Below are 19078 nucleotides of genomic sequence, written 5' to 3'. Positions count from 1 at the left end.
CTTTGTTGAAATTAAAGGTGCATTTCTGGATTCTTCTATTAGAATTTCTCCAAACGGAGGTTCTATTTTTGCTAGAAAACGCTCTATTACAGGAATTTTTCTTGTGTTCTTCTGGTAAGTCTTTTTTACCTTCAGCCATACGTTTAGAAAAATCATCTAGTTGTGACCCAAATAAACTACCCAGCTCAAAAGATAAATCACACAAGGCATTCTTTGATGTCTAAAAACAGAAATAGCAAATATGGCAGAACAAGCAATATACGCTAAAAAGAGGGATAGCACATCAAATAGAAGATACAACCTTAAGATAGAGCGGGATATTGCAACAGATCTAGAACAAAATGAGACAATATAGTGAAGTATGAATGGGCAAGAAATTAGATATCCAGGAGGTAGAAAACTTACAAAAGGTATAGCCGTTCTGCACTTGTCTCCCTTAAAGGGTATATGTAGCGATTCAATGTCTGGCTTGCACGGTAAAATTCCTCCAGATATAAGATCCTCAAAATGGATAAAAAAGGAATATACATAGAGTAGTACTGTACAAAATTATCAAAAGTTTATTTCACTGATTGTACTTACATCAAGGTAACAATCAGCGAGCATATCTCCACTAACAAGTGGACCAGGATGGTAAATGGATAAGTATGCAGATGGTATATCAGCTGAAGTACCGTGTAAAATACAGGAACAAATATGAATAAAAACAAATACAATAAAATAATATAATATTGATACTCAATCCAACGCGTTTCGTCTTTGGAGACTTCTTCAGGGATGTGAGTGCTGTTCCAAAAAGTTCTTGCTTTTGTATCCATGGATCCAGGTGATTTCTATTTGGTCTTCCGAAAAAGCAATGGATATACAATTTAAAAACACTGAAGAATGGGTTAAATCAAGATATTGATCTCATAGGATTACTATAATATCCCCTGTTAGGTATTCCTTTCTTCCTCTTTTTTTCACTCAGTAGGCTCATTTGATTTTGGAATAACATATTAAACATGTATCTAACTGCCATTTCCTCTTCTTTATAGAACACCTAAGAAGGGTACGCCTTTAATATCGTATTTTTTGTATGTGTGCTAGTTGGAAATATTACCGTATTAAGTTGTATTTTGAGTACACATATCTGGATTTTGTTTTGTTCTTATTTGTTTATTTTTGCAATGTACATATATGCGGATCTACATGACACCTCATCTCATTTTTTATATTTTTATGTTTTTTGTAATAGTTTTTTTTGTAGAATTTTTTCACTTCTATGAGTACTCAGTGGTCACACATCTTAATAGATGTTAAGGGTCTCTTTTAGATTCGCATAGATACCATTTTATTATGTCTTGATTCTCATTATTTTATATTTTTATCGTATATATTCTGATTTATTTTTGGGTTTTATGTACATTTTACATGAGGGTTTCGGCTGTCAGTGAGCGTTTTTCCTCCGCCCACTGCCGTCCTGATCTTTGAGCTCGTTTTACTATATGCGTTCCACGGTTGGAACGCAAGAATCAATATGATGATATGCGTTCCACTGTTGAAACGCGGAAGTATATGCACGCCAAGAAGGACGTATGACGTCAATCTAAGATTGCCCAATGAGAAAGCGGATGAAAGAAACCCGGAAGTGCCCGATCCCGCGGGTTTTTTTCGGAAGACCAAATAGAAATCACCTGGATCCATGGATACAAAAGCAAGAACTTTTCGGAACAGCACTCACATCCCTGAAGAAGTCTCCAAAGACGAAACGCGTTGGATTGAGTATCAATATTATATTATTTTATTGTATTTGTTTTTATTCATATTTGTTCCTGTATTTTACACGGTACTTCAGCTGATATACCATCTGCATACTTATCCATTTACCATCCTGGTCCACTTGTTAGTGGAGATATGCTCGCTGATTGTTACCTTGATGTAAGTACAATCAGTGAAATAAACTTTTGATAATTTTGTACAGTACTACTCTATGTATATTCCTTTTTTATCCATTTTGAGGATCTTCTATCTGGAGGAATTTTACCGTGCAAGCCAGACATTGAATCGCTACATATACCCTTTAAGGGAGACAAGTGCAGAACGGCTATACCTTTTGTAAGTTTTCTACCTCCTGGATATCTAATTTCTTGCCCATTCATACTTCACTATATGGTCTCATTTTGTTCTAGATCTGTTGCAAGATCCCGCTCTATCTTAAGGTTGTATCTTCTATTTGATGTGCTATCCCTCTTTTTAGCGTATATTGCTTGTTCAGCCATATTTGCTATTTCTGTTTTTTGTATTATTGTTTGAGTGAGTGAGGTACACTCTTGGTGATAGCACACTCTCTATTCTTATTTTGGATTAAGGCTATAGTACACACCGTTTGCAAATTCTTTGATGTCTAATCTGCCAAGCAGCTCCTAAGCCAAACCGCTCATTTAGCCACATTAGTTAGCCAAAAGGATTTTGCGGCCAGTTTAAGCACCTCTGATGATGAATCAGTCAGGAAATGTGTGGCCAACTTAATATTTCTAAAAGACTTCACAGATTCATCCATGTAGACATTTTCAAGGCTATCTAGCCAAAATCTTGGAGCATTAGCCACTGAAGTTCCAGCAATAATCGCCTTGCTCGATAGGCTGCCTAGGTGAAAAGCTTCTTTAAAGAGGACTCTGTTCTGTCCCTTGTGTCTTGGAGGCCACAGGAATCGGCAATCGGTAGGGTTGTTTCTTACCCAATTGTGCCACCGGCACATCCATCTTGGATATAACTATTTATTAGAATCTTCTTGAACTGCAAAGATGGTTTTAAAATGTTTTGAAAGATATTTCCACACTCTTTCCATTAGCTGATTAAGCATGGAGTGTACAGGAAAAGCCTTTCGTTTTCTTCTTTAACCTGTTTTATCAGCAAAGGATTCATCCACCTCCATAAGATTCTGTACCCCTTATCAGTTTGTACAGAGCATCTTTATGAGAAAAAAAAAAAAAAAGCTATCCGAAGAAACACTGGAATCTTAAGCAGATGACTCTTCTGTAGAAGGTTCAAAACTTGAATCTGTCTTATTTGTTTGCGCTCCCTCTTTGATGGTGTAAAAATAGACTGAGACTTTTGCGTTGTATCAAACTGTGGCACAGCCAGAACAGATTGCAAAGTGGTGGGAAAAAAATACAAAATTTCACACCTGAATTGGAGATCGCATTGCTGCAATCTCCCAGTGGAAAGCATTACAACCTGTGTGCGTTCCACTGGCAGGACCTCCCAGCATGTGCATCTTGCGCACGATTAGCTATATCAGGCACCCGGCCTGGACACACAGATGGCATAATTAGTGGAACACACGCCGTGTATGCAGAGGAGAGAACAGACACGCTGAGCCTCCTCTCTTCCTGGAAAGAAGAGACTGAGCCCTCCCCTGCCGCAGCACCACGCCTCTAAACACAAATCTGCTGCTTGCTTACCTGCCGAAGGCAGGCAGAGAACTGCAGATTCTAGGATTAGGGGTAATATAACAATAGGAGGAGTTAGAAGGAGAATTAGAATAGATCCTTTTAAGACATTGGGAATTTCTAATTTGTAAAAATAGATCTCTTGCACTAAGGCCGAAAAGGTACAATTTCCTTATGCTATTCTTTGATTTCTGCTAGGCCCAGTATCAAATTAGAAAACCTGCTATCTTGGAAAAGATTTATGAACGCATTATGAACTAAAGGAATGGTTTGATTTTTGCCATGACTTGAGGTGCATTACTCCGTGCACAAATCATTCAGAAAATGTAAAAATAACTGTTAGTACTGCATGCCCTCGCAATTACATAACATGAAATCCGTCCCTCTTAATCTCTGACTGCCTCTCTGCTATTTTCAACTGGAAATGGTCCTACCCATCTGATGACGCATAGGCGTCTGATTGGAAAACAGCAACACTGCCATTTGGGTAAGAGGAGCTAGGGGCTGTCCGGTGGATGAAGACGCTGCCCTCAAAATCTGCACACCTGTTTCTACCCACGATCAGTGGAATATGCCGTTAATTGGTCCACTGGGGTATTTATACATTCTCAATACGGAGGTAAGGCTTAGCCCCTGACGAAGGTGCACTGTAATGCACTGAAACGCGCGTCGGGTTACTGGTTTTATTTTTTCACTTCACTGCACTTATGGAGGCACTGTTTGTGTAGCACTTGAATTCTTTAAGCTTGGACCCTTATTAAGGGGGATCTTGGGGGTAATTGGTCTTGGCATGGTAAGGTTAGGGACAGCATTAGAACACCCATGAAGGGGTTTTCTAGGAGCACTAGGGATACTATATAGGCATGGACGTTGCCAGATCTCTAATTTAGAGAAGCTATAGATCTGCTTTTCCTTTTCTATAGCTCACTGTCCCACTAGCCTTTATCCTATTTTGCATCCAGAGACCATGCTATATTTCTTTGTAGATATGTTAATGCTAATGTAATTTACCGATTTTTGTACCTGCTAGACCTACCCTGCTTTTGGTATTCGCTCAGCGCACAGTTAAGGTGATAGATTGATAGAGCCATTCTGTCGTTTTTTTTGGAGGCATATTTATTGTATTTTTAGCCCCTACCGACAATTGTTCTCTTTTTTTCTGAAATAGATTTATCCTAAGCTTTAATTAGCTGAGCTGAGACTTTTTGGCATTGGAGGGTCCTGCCCTGGCACTGTCTCCTGATATATCCCTTTTATGTTGTAAATTAATAAAGTATTTTTGTTGGGGATGCTATAGGAGACTTTGTATCCCTGAGCAGGTTACCCCTTGTCTATTTCCTTGGGATCCAAGCGTATTTTAACAGGTTGCATTTTTTCCTCTTTGTATTTGTTCAATTAAAGCCAGTTGAGGTTGTTCCCCCTCTTCCCTTTTTGTGCTGTGGGGGAACAGTCTCCCTTTGATTCTATTCTGGAAATGCTTACAGCCTAGGTGTTCTCTTTAACTCTGACATCTTCTCCACCCATCATGTCCAGTCGATTGCCAAATCTTGCCACTTCCATCTTGAAAACATAGCGCGCATCCGCCCCTATTTAACGCCAAATACAGCTACGTTGTTGGTCCAGGCCGCTGTTCTCTCTTACTTTGACTGCTGCAACCTGCTTCTCAGTGGTCTTAACTGTTCCCAACTTGCCCCGTTACAGTCTATAATGAATGCGCCCGCAAGACTCATCTTCCTGCCTGCCCGAACCTCCCACCTCTGTCAGTCCCTACATTGGCTTACCATTAGATACAGGGCTCATTCTTGCTTACAAATTTCTACATAATTCTGCTTCCATCTACTTATCCTGCCTAATACCAAAGTTTGTCCCATCTACACTCTGCTGAAGAACTATGTCTATCCCATGCTGGTAATCCTACCTCTGATGCTCGCCTTCAAGACTTCTCTAGGGCTGCACCGTTCTGGGATAACGGACTGGGTGAAAGCTCTGTTAGACTTTCACCCAGTCTCACGTCTTCAAGAAAGTATATCAAACTTAACATTCTCCTTCCCCGCACACCTATTCCTCTCCTTCAATTGTCGTTTAAAAATAAATAAAAAACTAAGCACTAAGCCCCCAATGATTGCTTTTCTAGCAATTTCGTTTTCTACCCTTACCTTTTGTGTCATTATACCCCTCACATCTAATATGTAAGCTCATGTTCCTGTGTGTCCAACTAAATAGGAATTATATTTTTGGTTATAAATACATGTCTGTTAGTCCTCCTATTGTACAGAGCTGCAGAATTTGTTGGTGCTTTACAGATCAATTCTCAGACACATGCTGGGTGGATTGTCTAGGTATAGGCAATATGGCTCACATTTGGTGGTTATGTTCATAGCTTAGTTAAAATGGTAGACCCAAGTATCACCGTATTCACATCAAAATTAGGACTATTTAAAAAAAAAAATCCATTAATCTACTACCAAGATGGATAAAATTATTCTAGGGCACATTTTGAGAGCGATCACTTCTCGTTTGCCTCGGTACTGGAAATCTTCTACTGTCCCTTCCTTTAAAGAGGTATAAACCTTAGGTTTGGAAAATAAATTGTATGAGGTAGCACTCAGGCAACCCTCTGCAATTTATGATCAACTTATTCATCGTTAGACTAAGTGGGAAAAGGATATTAAAAACATTATCATTTGTAATTTGGAACATGAAATATTATGGTGGAATAATGGTCATGTCAAATCAATATTTTCTTTGGATATATTCAAAATGTTGATTGCATATGGTATTAGCGAAATCATAAATCTAAAGGATATTTTTGGACTGTGCTTCTACACAGAGTGCAGATATGAGTAAGGAATATACAGAAGCCAATGTCTTACATGTGATCATGACAAGATCTACTCTAGACAGAACATGCAATTAATTTATAGAAGCAACAAATACATTCAATGTTGCTAGACATGAGCTGTTATTTCCTTACTTTTATGGATGCTTCTGTGAGAGTGGCATAAATATTTAGTACATGGCCAGACAAATCTCAGGCGCCAGGAAGTCTAAGAATTTTGTGAGCCTGTTCCCTCCAAGGAGGGCGGGCAGCTGCGCATTTTGTAGGCAGGAGTGAGGGAGCTGTAATCTTCCTGTTCAGCTCCCTAATGTGCCACTTATTGATGCCGGGCCCGAAATATGGCATCACCTCGGCCCCAGCATCCCGAAGCGGCACACCTGACCACGAGTGTGTGTGTGTGTGTGTGTGTGTGTGTCATGGTAGGTGTGTATCAGTGTATGTGTGACAATGAGCGAGTTATGTGTAGGTTACCAGTCCGCCTTCCCATGGGAATGTTGTTTTTACTCACCTTTGTTTCCACTGACTCCCCGCAGCTGGCCCCACCTCTATGACCGAGATAATCAAGCTTGATGATCTCTGCCAATCCAATCTTTCCCATAGAAAAGTATTGGGAGGTTACTGCATATGCGCTGCAAAACGCTACACCAAGCAGTATCTCCTCATAAATATGTATGGAATCAATGCATCTCTATGGGGAATGTATGACGACTCCATGCAGAGTGTGGAGATGCTGAATGTAGGTGCTGCACACCGAGATAGGAAGGACTGTAGTGGCATTCTGAGTGACTGCCTCTAAAGGTGTCACTGGCCAGCAATGAAAACCCTGCCTTTATTTTAATAAGCAGTGTTTACATTGAAACGCATGCAGGGACATGCTATACTCACCCGAATTACTAAATTAAGCTGAAGTGGTCCTGGTGACTATAGTGTATTTTAATTTATATGTTGCTGTTGAAAATAAAGCTTTGAAAGTTTAAAAAACATTTTTTTTTTAAATTGGCTCCTAAATTTTTAGCTGGCTCCAAGATTCAAAGCAAATTTGCATGCATACAAGTCTATAGATTTATATAAACAGAGCAAGCGTGAATATTCATTAGAAACGTGTGACAAAGTGCAGAAGAAATGTTACACTCAATAGATAAAAACATGTCATACTGACAGGGCTGACAATTTAATTTCTACAATATCCTGCTAAGATGACAATGCAAGCATAAAACAGCAACTTATTAGAACTTACTTGTATCACAGCTAGCAGAATAGAAATAGGGACTGTAGGGATAGGGTTAAACATGGGCCTGATGTCAGGCTGAAGTTTGTCTGCAGGTAAAAGAGTAGCATCAATCAAGCATTCCTCGTCTGCACTCTGAGTCAGCTCTCCAGAACTCTAGAAAATAGGAAAATGAAACGCACTTAAATACTCTGCAACAATTTGAGTTGTAAGGAAATAGTTTACACGCCATGTATTCCTTTCTGTTACACTTGTATAGAATGAAATAGATAATCCTGATGGTGTGTATTGAATTGGTAGTAAAGAAATAAATAACAAATGCAGCCTCGTTAAATGTTTCCAGAAATCTTTGCTTAAATTGTTATGGAGAAGTGAGAGTGAATGTATACAAATTCCAACACAATCAAAACCAGAATATTATTTGCAGGCAGTGAAGTATTTAGAATCTGTGCTGCCCTAGGCATGACGGAAATCGGGCACCCCCTAATTTACATTTGCCCCACCCCTTCCTGTTAAACAACTAACACACACTTTGAAAGACACTCTCAGATACACTGACATACACACACATCTACACACACCCCGACAGCCAGACAAACACACACATCTACACACACCCCGACAGCCAGACAAACACACACATCTACACACACCCCGACAGCCAGACAAACACACACATCTACACACACCCCGACAGCCAGACAAACACACACATCTACACACACCCCGACAGCCAGACAAACACACACATCTACACACACCCCGACAGCCAGACAAACACACACATCTACACACACCCCGACAGCCAGACAAACACACACATCTACACACACCCCGACAGCCAGACAAACACACACATCTACACACACCCCGACAGCCAGACAAACACACACATCTACACACACACCCCGACAGCCAGACAAACACACACATCTACACACACACCCCGACAGCCAGACAAACACACACATCTACACACACACCCCGACAGCCAGACAAACACACACATCTACACACACACCCCGACAGCCAGACAAACACACACATCTACACACACACCCCGACAGCCAGACAAACACACACATCTACACACACACCCCGACAGCCAGACAAACACACACATCTACACACACACCCCGACAGCCAGACAAACACACACATCTACACACACACCCCGACAGCCAGACAAACACACACATCTACACACACACCCCGACAGCCAGACAAACACACACATCTACACACACACCCCGACAGCCAGACAAACACACACATCTACACACACACCCCGACAGCCAGACAAACACACACATCTACACACACACCCCGACAGCCAGACAAACACACACATCTACACACACACCCCGACAGCCAGACAAACACACACATCTACACACACACCCCGACAGCCAGACAAACACACACATCTACACACACACCCCGACAGCCAGACAAACACACACATCTACACACACACCCCGACAGCCAGACAAACACACACATCTACACACACACCCCGACAGCCAGACAAACACACACATCTACACACACCCCGACAGCCAGACAAACACACACATCTACACACACACCCCGACAGCCAGACAAACACACACATCTACACACACACCCCGACAGCCAGACAAACACACCCCGACAGCCAGATCTACACACACCCCGACAGCCAGATCTACACACACCCCGACAGCCAGATCTACACACACCCCGACAGCCAGATCTACACACACCCCGACAGCCAGATCTACACACACCCCGACAGCCAGATCTACACACACCCCGACAGCCAGATCTACACACACCCCGACAGCCAGATCTACACACACCCCGACAGCCAGATCTACACACACCCCGACAGCCAGATCTACACACACCCCGACAGCCAGATCTACACACACCCCCGACAGCCAGATCTACACACACCCCGACAGCCAGATCTACACACACCCCGACAGCCAGACACACACAGATCTACACACACCCCGACAGCCAGACACACACAGATCTACACACCCCGACAGCCAGACACACACAGATCTACACACCCCGACAGCCAGACACACAATCACTCAGACATACACACACACACACACACACTGACAGCCCCCTTTCTCCCCCCCCCCCCAAACATTAACCAATTACTTTTTCTATTTTAGTTTAATTAAAGGGACACTATAGTCACCTGAACAACTTTAGCTTAATGAAGCAGTTTTGGTGTATAGAACATGCCCCTGCAGCCTCATTGCTCAATCCTCTGCCATTTAGGAGTTAAATCCCTTTGTTTATGAACCCTAGTCACACCTCCCTGCATGTGACTTGCACAGCCTTCCATAAACACTTCCTGTCAAGAGAGCCCTATTTAGGCTTTCTTTATTGCAAGTTCTGTTTAATTAAGATTTTCTTATCCCCTGCTATGTTAATAGCTTGCTAAACCCTGCAAGAGCCTCCTGTATGGGATTAAAGTTCAATTTAGAGATTGAGATACAATTATTTAAGGTAAATTACATCTGTTTGAAAGTGAAACCAGTTTTTTTTCATGCAGGCTCTGTCAATCATAGCCAGGGGAGGTGTGGCTAGGGCTGCATAAACAGAAAGAGCGATTTAACTCCTAAATGACAGTGAATTGAGCAGTGAAATTGCAGGGGAATGATCTATACACTAAAACTGGTTTATTTAGTTAAAGTAATTTAGGTGACTATAGTGTTCCTTTAAGGACACATGACATGTGTGACATGTCATGATTCCCTTTTATTCCAGAAGTTTGGTCCTTAAGGGGTTAAATCCACCCAGTCTCCCTACCTTTGGGAGTGCTGGGTGGATTTTTTTTTACCTGGGGTCCATTGGGTCTTCTTGCAGGAATGGTAGCAGGCATGCAGGCGGTTGTGCGGCTAACTAAAAATCAAGGCAGACAGGCGGCGCTGGCGAGGGAGCACTGATTAATGAGCTCTCTGCTTAGCTCCCTCGCGTCATATAGGACGTCATATTCCGGCTCCCGGCATCACTCTGCAGCCCGCAAAGGAGCTGAGCAGAGAGCTCACTAATCAGTGCTCCCTCGCCAGCACCGCCCGTCTGCCTGTATTTTTAGTTCGCCGAATGGTGCCAGGCTAACCGGGTATTAGCCTGGGTATTTGGGAGCGGCGTTTTTTGCCGCCCCCTGGAAAGTGCCGCCCAAGGCAAATGCCTTGTTTGCCTTGCGGTAAATACATCCCTGCTTGCAGGGACTTTGCTTGTCCATTCTTTTCATCCAGGGTACCCAAGGTACGTACAATGTATTAACATGACAAAATATTCTTTAGTCAGAAACAAAAAAGTTAGTGATCCATTATTGAAGCATAAAAGAAACATTAAAATACTTTCACCACACTCCCTTCAAAGTCAAAGGGGTCTTTCTCCATCACACTGGCCTTACATTTCAGCCCTCTTATTTGACATATCCCACTTTTCTCTAAAAAAAAATATCAGTGTTTACATTAAAAAGCCTGCAGTGACAGGCTATAGAGACCAGAACAGCTACATTAAAGTGACATTATAGACACCCAGACCACTTAAGCTCATTGTAGTGGCCTGGGTTCATTATCACAGGCACCTTAACCCTGCAAATGTAATTATTGCAGGTTTTAAGTAACTGCAAAAATTACTTTACAGGGTTTAATGGATACCATAGTCACCAGAACACTACAGCTTTTTGTATTTGTCCTGGTTAGTAGAATCATTCCCTTTAGGCTTTTTGCAGTAAATAGGGTCTTCACATTTACAGCAAAGGGATAACCTCACTGGCCCCTCCTCAGATGGCTGCTAGAAGTGCTTCCTGAGGCAGTGATGCACAGTTCAGTGTCTTGACCCTCTGCATGCAGACACTGAACTTTCCTCAGAGATGCATGGATTGGTTCTGCCCCTTATCTGAACTAAAACCTAGACTTTGTGCTTGTCCCCACCTAAGTTTAAGGATTTCTCTTTAAGTGCCCAAATTTTCTATATTGTGTTTTTTTTATATTGGCTCTTTTCATATTGTATATGTATACCTAAAACAATAAAGGGTGACTAAAATGTTAAAAAAAAAAAAAAAAACACAAAATGTCTCCATATTTTTGCTTATAATAATTACACCTACAGTGCAAATAAAAAAATAAAAAAGACAATCATGACTGCTACAGTAATCTATTTTGTGTTACATGCCTCATATCTACAATCTAGAGCAGGGGTTCCCAATTAATTTTTCCTGTGGAACCCTTTGACATAGTGTATCAACGTCGTGGAACCCCTCCCCCCCGCCCCCTTACCCAGGGAAAAAAAAAAAAAGAAATTGCGCCTTATTTGTATGTCAAGGAGTGTTTGTGTATATCTGACACACAAGCACATAGATAGACACACTTCGACACAAAGTGTGTGTGTGTGTGTGAGAATCTGACACACAGATACACACACTGGCAGATAGTGGCACACAGAGTGTATCTGTGTGTGTGTGTGTGTGTGTGTGTGTGTGTGTGTGTGTGTATCTGCGTGTCAAAGTATGTTATATATACATACATGTATCTGACACACAGATACACACATCTTGACTCACAAATGCACAGTGACATACACAAACCCTGACACAAACCCTGACACACACACACACACACACACACTCTTTTACAGCCACAAATACAAACAAACACATACACTCACTGTCCAGCACACATACTCTTTGACAGACATACAAAACACATACAATTTTTTTTATCCACCCAGCCCCCCGACCTTTAGGAGTGCTGGCATGGAGTCCCTGGGGTCCAGTGGGGCTGCTGAGCGGCTGGCGAGGGAGCAGTGATCTCCCTGCTTAGCTCCCTTGCGCGCCTCTTAGTAATGCCAGAATGAAAGCATCACTGCTGTGCGCGCGAGGGAGCAGAGCAGGGAGATCACAGTTCACTCGCAGCCATTTTATTTTTTACATTTTTGGCGGAACCCCAAGGTTCCGTGGAAAACCTATTGGGAAACGCTGATCTAGAGTAATTTTTGGTAGTTAATGATTTTTGGTAGTTTACCAACCTCCCACTATAACAACCCTAACCCTATACTTACATTAACCATATACCTACTCTACCCTACACTATCTCTAAAACGGCATTAACCTTAAAGGGATCCTATAGTGCCAGGAAAACAAACCCCTTCAGCCACTTACTTGAATCCAGCGCCGATGGCCGCACGTGCATTAGACCTCCTCGTAGGAAAGTATTATTCAATGCTTTCCTATGGGGAAAATCTGATGTCCAGCGTCAGATAACGGACCAAAAGTCTGTTTGGATTCTGGAAGCCCTCTAGTGGCCGTCTGTTAGACAGCCACAGAGGGCAGACTTAGAGCTGCAATGTAAACATTGTAGTTCTTTGGAACTGCAATGTTTTACATTGCAGCACTAAGTGCAAAAGGGTCACAGCACCCAGACCACTTCAAAGACCTGAAGTAGTCTAGGTGCCTACAGTGTACCTTTAACCATACCCTAATGCTACACTAACTAGAACCCTACCTTGAATCTAAATTCGAAGCTTAACCCCACCACTAATCCTAAAGAAACCCTCTAATATCAATTCTGAGATTAGAAGATGGGTTTCCTAGTTAAAACTGCAAAGAATGGTCCGTGACTGCCATCTACTGGCCATTTTCATAATTACATTCCGTACACTTATTAATAGAACCTGCTTTACAGCAGATTACATTGTGATCGGTGCTGGGCAGCTGGTATAGTACAGAGACTGATCACAATCGGCATGGAGACAGGCAGACCTTGTCAAGATTTAGTCATACATAGAGGGGCTCCCTTTGCAAGCCTGCAAAACAAATACCACAGCAAGTGCATGATCACACAGACGTGGATTTTTGTAATAAGAGTTAAAAAGTGCTTTTTGTAATAAGAGTTAAAAAGTGCTATCTGGCAATCACTTCCAGCACTGCATAAAGCTCATCGGTCAATCTGGGGACACTACAAATATCTATAGCGGACACAGGGGAGCCCAAGGTATTCATTGATATCGGTGTTTCTTTCCTTGTCCGAGTAGGGCTTTAACCCTGCTCATTCAAAAATCTAAATATAGGCAATTCACACAGGTGCTGCATGCAGTTCATCAAAAAGTCTGACACCAATAAAAATGGCCGTAGCCATCGATGGATACCTGGAACTCATTGGTGTTAGCAAGGATTTAACTATGCTCACACCAAAACTGGATGTGTCAGTACACCCTTGCAGCATTAAAAAAGGTATACTACAAGTGCCAGGAATACAAAGCTGTATTCCTGGCACTATGGCTCCCCCTGCCTCCTTCATTTACTTACCTTATGCGCCTCCTTCAACATCCTAAGTATTAAACTTCCCCCATTGGAAAGCATTGAATCAATGCTTTCCTATGTTGGAAAAAAATATGATGCAGGAGGTACTCATGCATCAGTTACTAGACCAAAGTATCAGATCCCCCCCCCCATAGAAAAGCATTGATTCAATGCTCTCAGAAAGCGCCTCCAGTGGCTGTCCAGTTTCTCTGGAACCGCAATGTTTTAACATTGCAGTACAAAGTGCAAAAGGGACACTACAACCAGACCACCCCAATGAGCTGTGGTATGGGTGCCTGTAGTGTCCCTTTAAGGCCTACTATAGTTAGGACATATTGACACATACCAACATCCTTGAACTTTTACTAGAGGATAAAAACTACACTTGGGAAAATAATCTACTGCTCAACTAGAAAAGATAATACAGCAAAATAAATCACAAAAAGATCCTAGTTCCATCGCTAGATCATTCTTTACATGTTAGGTTACCTAGGCCAATAGTATGTTTATTGAATAGTTTCACATCGTTAGTAATTAGACTTCTTCTGTTATATTGAGCTGTAGATGTATGCAAAATTGTCCCCATCAAAAAGACCTTTTAACCCCTTAAGGACCAAACTTCTGAAATAAAAGGGAATCATGACATGTCACACATGTCATGTGTCCTTAACCCCTTAAGGACACATGACATGTGTGACATGTCATGATTCCCTTTTATTCCAGAAGTTTGGTCCTTAAGGGGTTAAGGGGTTAAAGGGACACTAAGCACCAAAATAATTTTTGCATCATGCAGCAGTTTTGGTGTTTACCTCATGCCCTTGCAGACGCACAGCTCCATTCTCTGCCAATTAGGAGTTAAAAGAAATGAAAAGAAGTATGGGTTGGCCTATGAGATTTTCAAATGTGGACAGACAGGGAGGGGGTAACCCTCGGGGTATAAAGTGGAAAGGGAAGAAGAGGCTGTCCTTCTGAGGTACCTAATATGAGGATGTAGGTAAAGAACAAGATCTTCTTAAATAGTTAGGAGCCACAAAGCGTAAAGGGTAATTGTGGTGTATTAGAGAAAAAAAAAAAAAAAAGGGAATTAGAGCAATACTTTAATAGTGAAATAGACAATCCTAACTAAACCAGTCACCAATTTAAATAGCAGTAGTGTGATGGTTAGCTAGCAGCTAGCAATCAGACTTCCTAGCATAGAAAAAATCGGGATGGATAGGTAGGGGGGGTAGACATAAAGGGGAAGACACAACTTAAAAAGTGGACACAGGCTGTGTAATGATCCAAAACCTGTGTGCACAGATATGTATTCTAATAGTACCTAGTGGAGGTCAACACGTAGAATATCGGGCTACACTATAGGTAGAGACAAGTGTCAAATTAGTGTAGCGTGTTGAACTAGTAACTAGGTAAATACTCCAATGAATAATTAGAATAAGGTATCGAAAAAACCTCTTATCGAGAACAGATATGCTGCTGTTACTAGCTACTTCCGATAGGGGGGGATAACCGTGTGTATCCTGTATACCGGAGAACAGATATGCTGCTGTTACTAGCTACTTCCGATAGGGGGGGATAACCGTGTGTATCCTGTATACCGTGGTAAGTATACGGTACAGTTACCCTATCCACAGGAGTTATAAGTGCGTGGATACTGCTGTACTTCGTGCGGTAAGAAAACAAATTACTGACAGGATTAGAATGACTGGGGTTATGTATCAGTTTACCCTAATGAGGCACTGGGTGGAAGATAAAGTATTACTTCGCAAAGCGGTATAAGCGGTACTGATTGTCTCCTGATTCAGAGAGACTTTAAGGTAAGTAACCTCTCCAGTGCTGATGGGTGTTTGTCCCCGATGGAATGTCAATTTCCCATAGTAAGACACTGTGGGGAAATATGACCCTCAGTTGGGCAGCACTAGAGGCAGTAATGGTCTCCCGGGTCGGAGAGACCTGAACACACCGTGGCTGCTTTGGTGCTGAGCGGGTGACACTCGATTGAGCAGCTCGGGAGGTAAATATATAGGTCTCCCGGGTCGGAGAGACCTGAGCGCTCCGTAGTAGCTTTGGTGCTGAACGGGAGTTGCTAGCCGTAATATATTGTAATATAGTGATAGCGGCTAGGAAGGGTGGCCCAACTATTATCGTTAGATAACTTTCTAATAGTAGTATTAGAGGTAGGGAGCAGAGAAAAGTCAGAAAGATGCCTTCAAGGGCATCGGTAATAGTAAAGCAGAGGTGAAACTTATTTGCTAACCAGGGAAGTAGCGTTTAAGTAAAAGTAGCCGAATAAGTAGGTATAGTCAAATAGTGTATTAGAGACAACGGTCTATCTATCAATTATTATACACTGTGTGATCGCTTAACCCAAAAACGGCCTGATGCCTTGGTGGGAATCTCGAGCAAATAGAATAATTTGTAGCGAGTAGTGACAGGACCGATTGGGTATCTTGTTGCAGTTTAGAAATGGTGTCGGAAGGACCCGACGCGCGTTTCGCCCTGTTTAGGGCCCTGTTTAGGAGTTAAAAGAACCTCCACTGCTTAAATGCAAAATAAATAAATACATCACTGGTTAGTAGATCTATCCTAAATGAAAAGAAAAAAAACTTATGTATTTAATTTTGCATTTTTTTCCATTGCAGTTACATCTAAAACAGATTGCAAAACCTGCAGTTCTTTTGTCTGCCGCCTTTACAAACAATCCCCTCCTAACCATCCCAGACTTTGAGGCTTTCCAATCACATACTTCCCAACGCAGCTCAATAAGAAGTCTTTGCAAGGCAGGTGCTCTGGGCAATTGCTGCCTCTTAAATGGCACATGTCACGCAAACTTTTCTGCAACCTTAAGTGCTTTTGGGGTCTAGAGTGTCCCTTTAAAGAACTTGTTTCTGTTTATGCAGCTCTAGCCACAACTCTCCTGGCTGTGGCTCACACAATCAGCATGAAAAATGTATTTATTTTGCATTCTCTTCTTTTGGGACATTCTTTTAGACCAATGGCATCACAGGAGGCTCTTGTTTGGCCATTAACAGAGCAGGAAATAACGTTTAAACACACTGAGCAATAATGGAAGCTTAAACATTATGTCCCGCTTTTGCAGGAAGTGTGAAGGTCACATTCAAGGGAGGTGTGACTAGAATTGCATAAACAAATTGATTTAACTCCTAAATGGAAGAGAATTGAGCAGTGAGTCTGCATCTGGATTCCAAAAATTACTTACCGTATATATTCGAGTATAAGCCGAGTTTTTCAGCACATTTTTTGTGCTGAAAAACCCCAACTCGGCTTATACTCGAGTCAGAGTCTGTATTATGGCAATTTGCATTGCCATAATACAGACAGGGGTGAGAGGGGGGCTGGCAGAGCTGTACTTACCTTTCCTGCAGCTCCTGTCAGCTCTCTCCTCCTCTGCGCTGTCCGGTCAGCTCCTCTATCAGCTCACACTGTAAGTCTCGCGAGAGCCGCGGCTCTCGCGAGACTTACACTGGGAGCTGACAGAGGGAGCTGCACAGACCGCGCGGAGGAGGAGGGAGCTGCAGGAAAGGTAAGTACAGCTCTGCCAGCCCCCCTCTCCCCCCCACTGAACTACCAATGACACCGGACCACCAGGGAAGGAGCCCCCCTCCCTGCTATGTATCAAGCAGGGAGGGGGGACGAAAAAAAATATAATAAAAAAAATAAAAATTATAATAATTAAATAATAATACAAAAAAAAAATATATAAAAAAAATAAAAATAATAATAATTAATAATATATTAAATGCCCACCCACACCAACACATACACAAACACACACTGCATCACACACACTCACAGTTCATTCATATACACACACTGCACACACACACACACTGCACACACACACTGCACACACACTGCACTCACACACACACTGCACACACACACACACACACTGCACTCATACACACACTGCACACACTGCACTCATACACACACTGCACACACTGCACTCATACACACACTGCACTCATACACACACTGCACTCATACACACACTGCACTCATACACACACTGCACTCATACACACACTGCACTCATACACACACTGCACTCATACACACACTGCACTCATACACACACTGCACTCATACACACACTGCACTCATACACACACTGCATCACACACACACACTGCATCACACACACACACTGCATCACACACACACACTGCATCACACACACACACACTGCATCACACACACACACACTGCATCACACACACACACACTGCATCACACACACACACACTGCATCACACACACTCACACTTCATTCATATACACACACACCGCACTCACACACACCGCACTCACACACACCGCACTCACACACACACTGCACTCATACACACACTGCACTCATACACACACTGCATCCACACACACTGCATCACACACACTCACACTTCATTCATATACACACACTGCACCACACACACTGCATCACACACACTGCACTCACACACACACACACTGCACTCACACACACACACACTGCACTCACACACACACACTGCACTCACACACACACACACTGCACTCACACACACACACACTGCACTCACACACACACACACTGCACTCACACACTGCACTCACACACACACACACTGCACTCACACACACACTGCACTCACACACACACTGCACTCACACACACACTGCATTCATTATATACACACACTGGAAATAAATATTCAATTAATATATACGCACACACACTGCACTCATACACATACACACACTGCACTCATACACGCACTGCACTCATATGCACACACTGCATTCATTATATACACACACTGTAAATAAATATTCAATTAATATAATTTTTTTAGGATCCAATTTTATTTAGAAATGTACCAGTAGCTGCTGCATTTCCCACCCTAGTCTTATACTCGAGTCAATAAGTTTTCCCAGTTTTGGGGGGTAAAATTAGGGGCCTCGGCTTATATTCGGGTCGGCTTATACTCGAGTATATACGGTAATTTAGATTACGTGATTTCTGTTGCCAAGACAGTGTCCCTCTATCAATAAAGTATACAGGTGGTACTCGTTTTGCGACCTACCTGTTTTACGATGGCTCACACTTGTGACCAGCTCTCTCGCATGGTGGCAAGTGTGAGCACTTGTGGGAATTAGGATTCCCTGCTCTGCTGCGTTCGGGGAATATTCAACATATGTGTAATTAACAAAAAAAAAAAATTAAAAAAAATTAAAGACACATTTGTGGGCTTTACAGT

The 19078-nt window shown here is 42.3% G+C and overlaps 1 protein-coding gene across 1 annotated transcript in view; it reads right to left on the bottom strand.

Moving 5' to 3' along the window:
* TMEM192 (transmembrane protein 192) overlaps positions 1-19078 on the bottom strand; it is a 92297-nt gene that overhangs the window by 54445 nt on the left and 18774 nt on the right. Inside the window, exon 2 of the mRNA XM_063460023.1 lies at positions 7511-7657. Coding sequence (XP_063316093.1) covers positions 7511-7657 — 147 coding nt within the window. The remainder of the gene's footprint in view (positions 1-7510; positions 7658-19078) is intronic.

The sequence above is a fragment of the Pelobates fuscus genome, chromosome 6 (genome assembly GCF_036172605.1).
Source record: "Pelobates fuscus isolate aPelFus1 chromosome 6, aPelFus1.pri, whole genome shotgun sequence".
In the NCBI taxonomy this organism is placed as follows: domain Eukaryota; kingdom Metazoa; phylum Chordata; class Amphibia; order Anura; family Pelobatidae; genus Pelobates; species Pelobates fuscus.
Note: the sequence above shows the minus strand (reverse complement) of the source record. Positions and strands in the feature narration are given on the sequence as shown.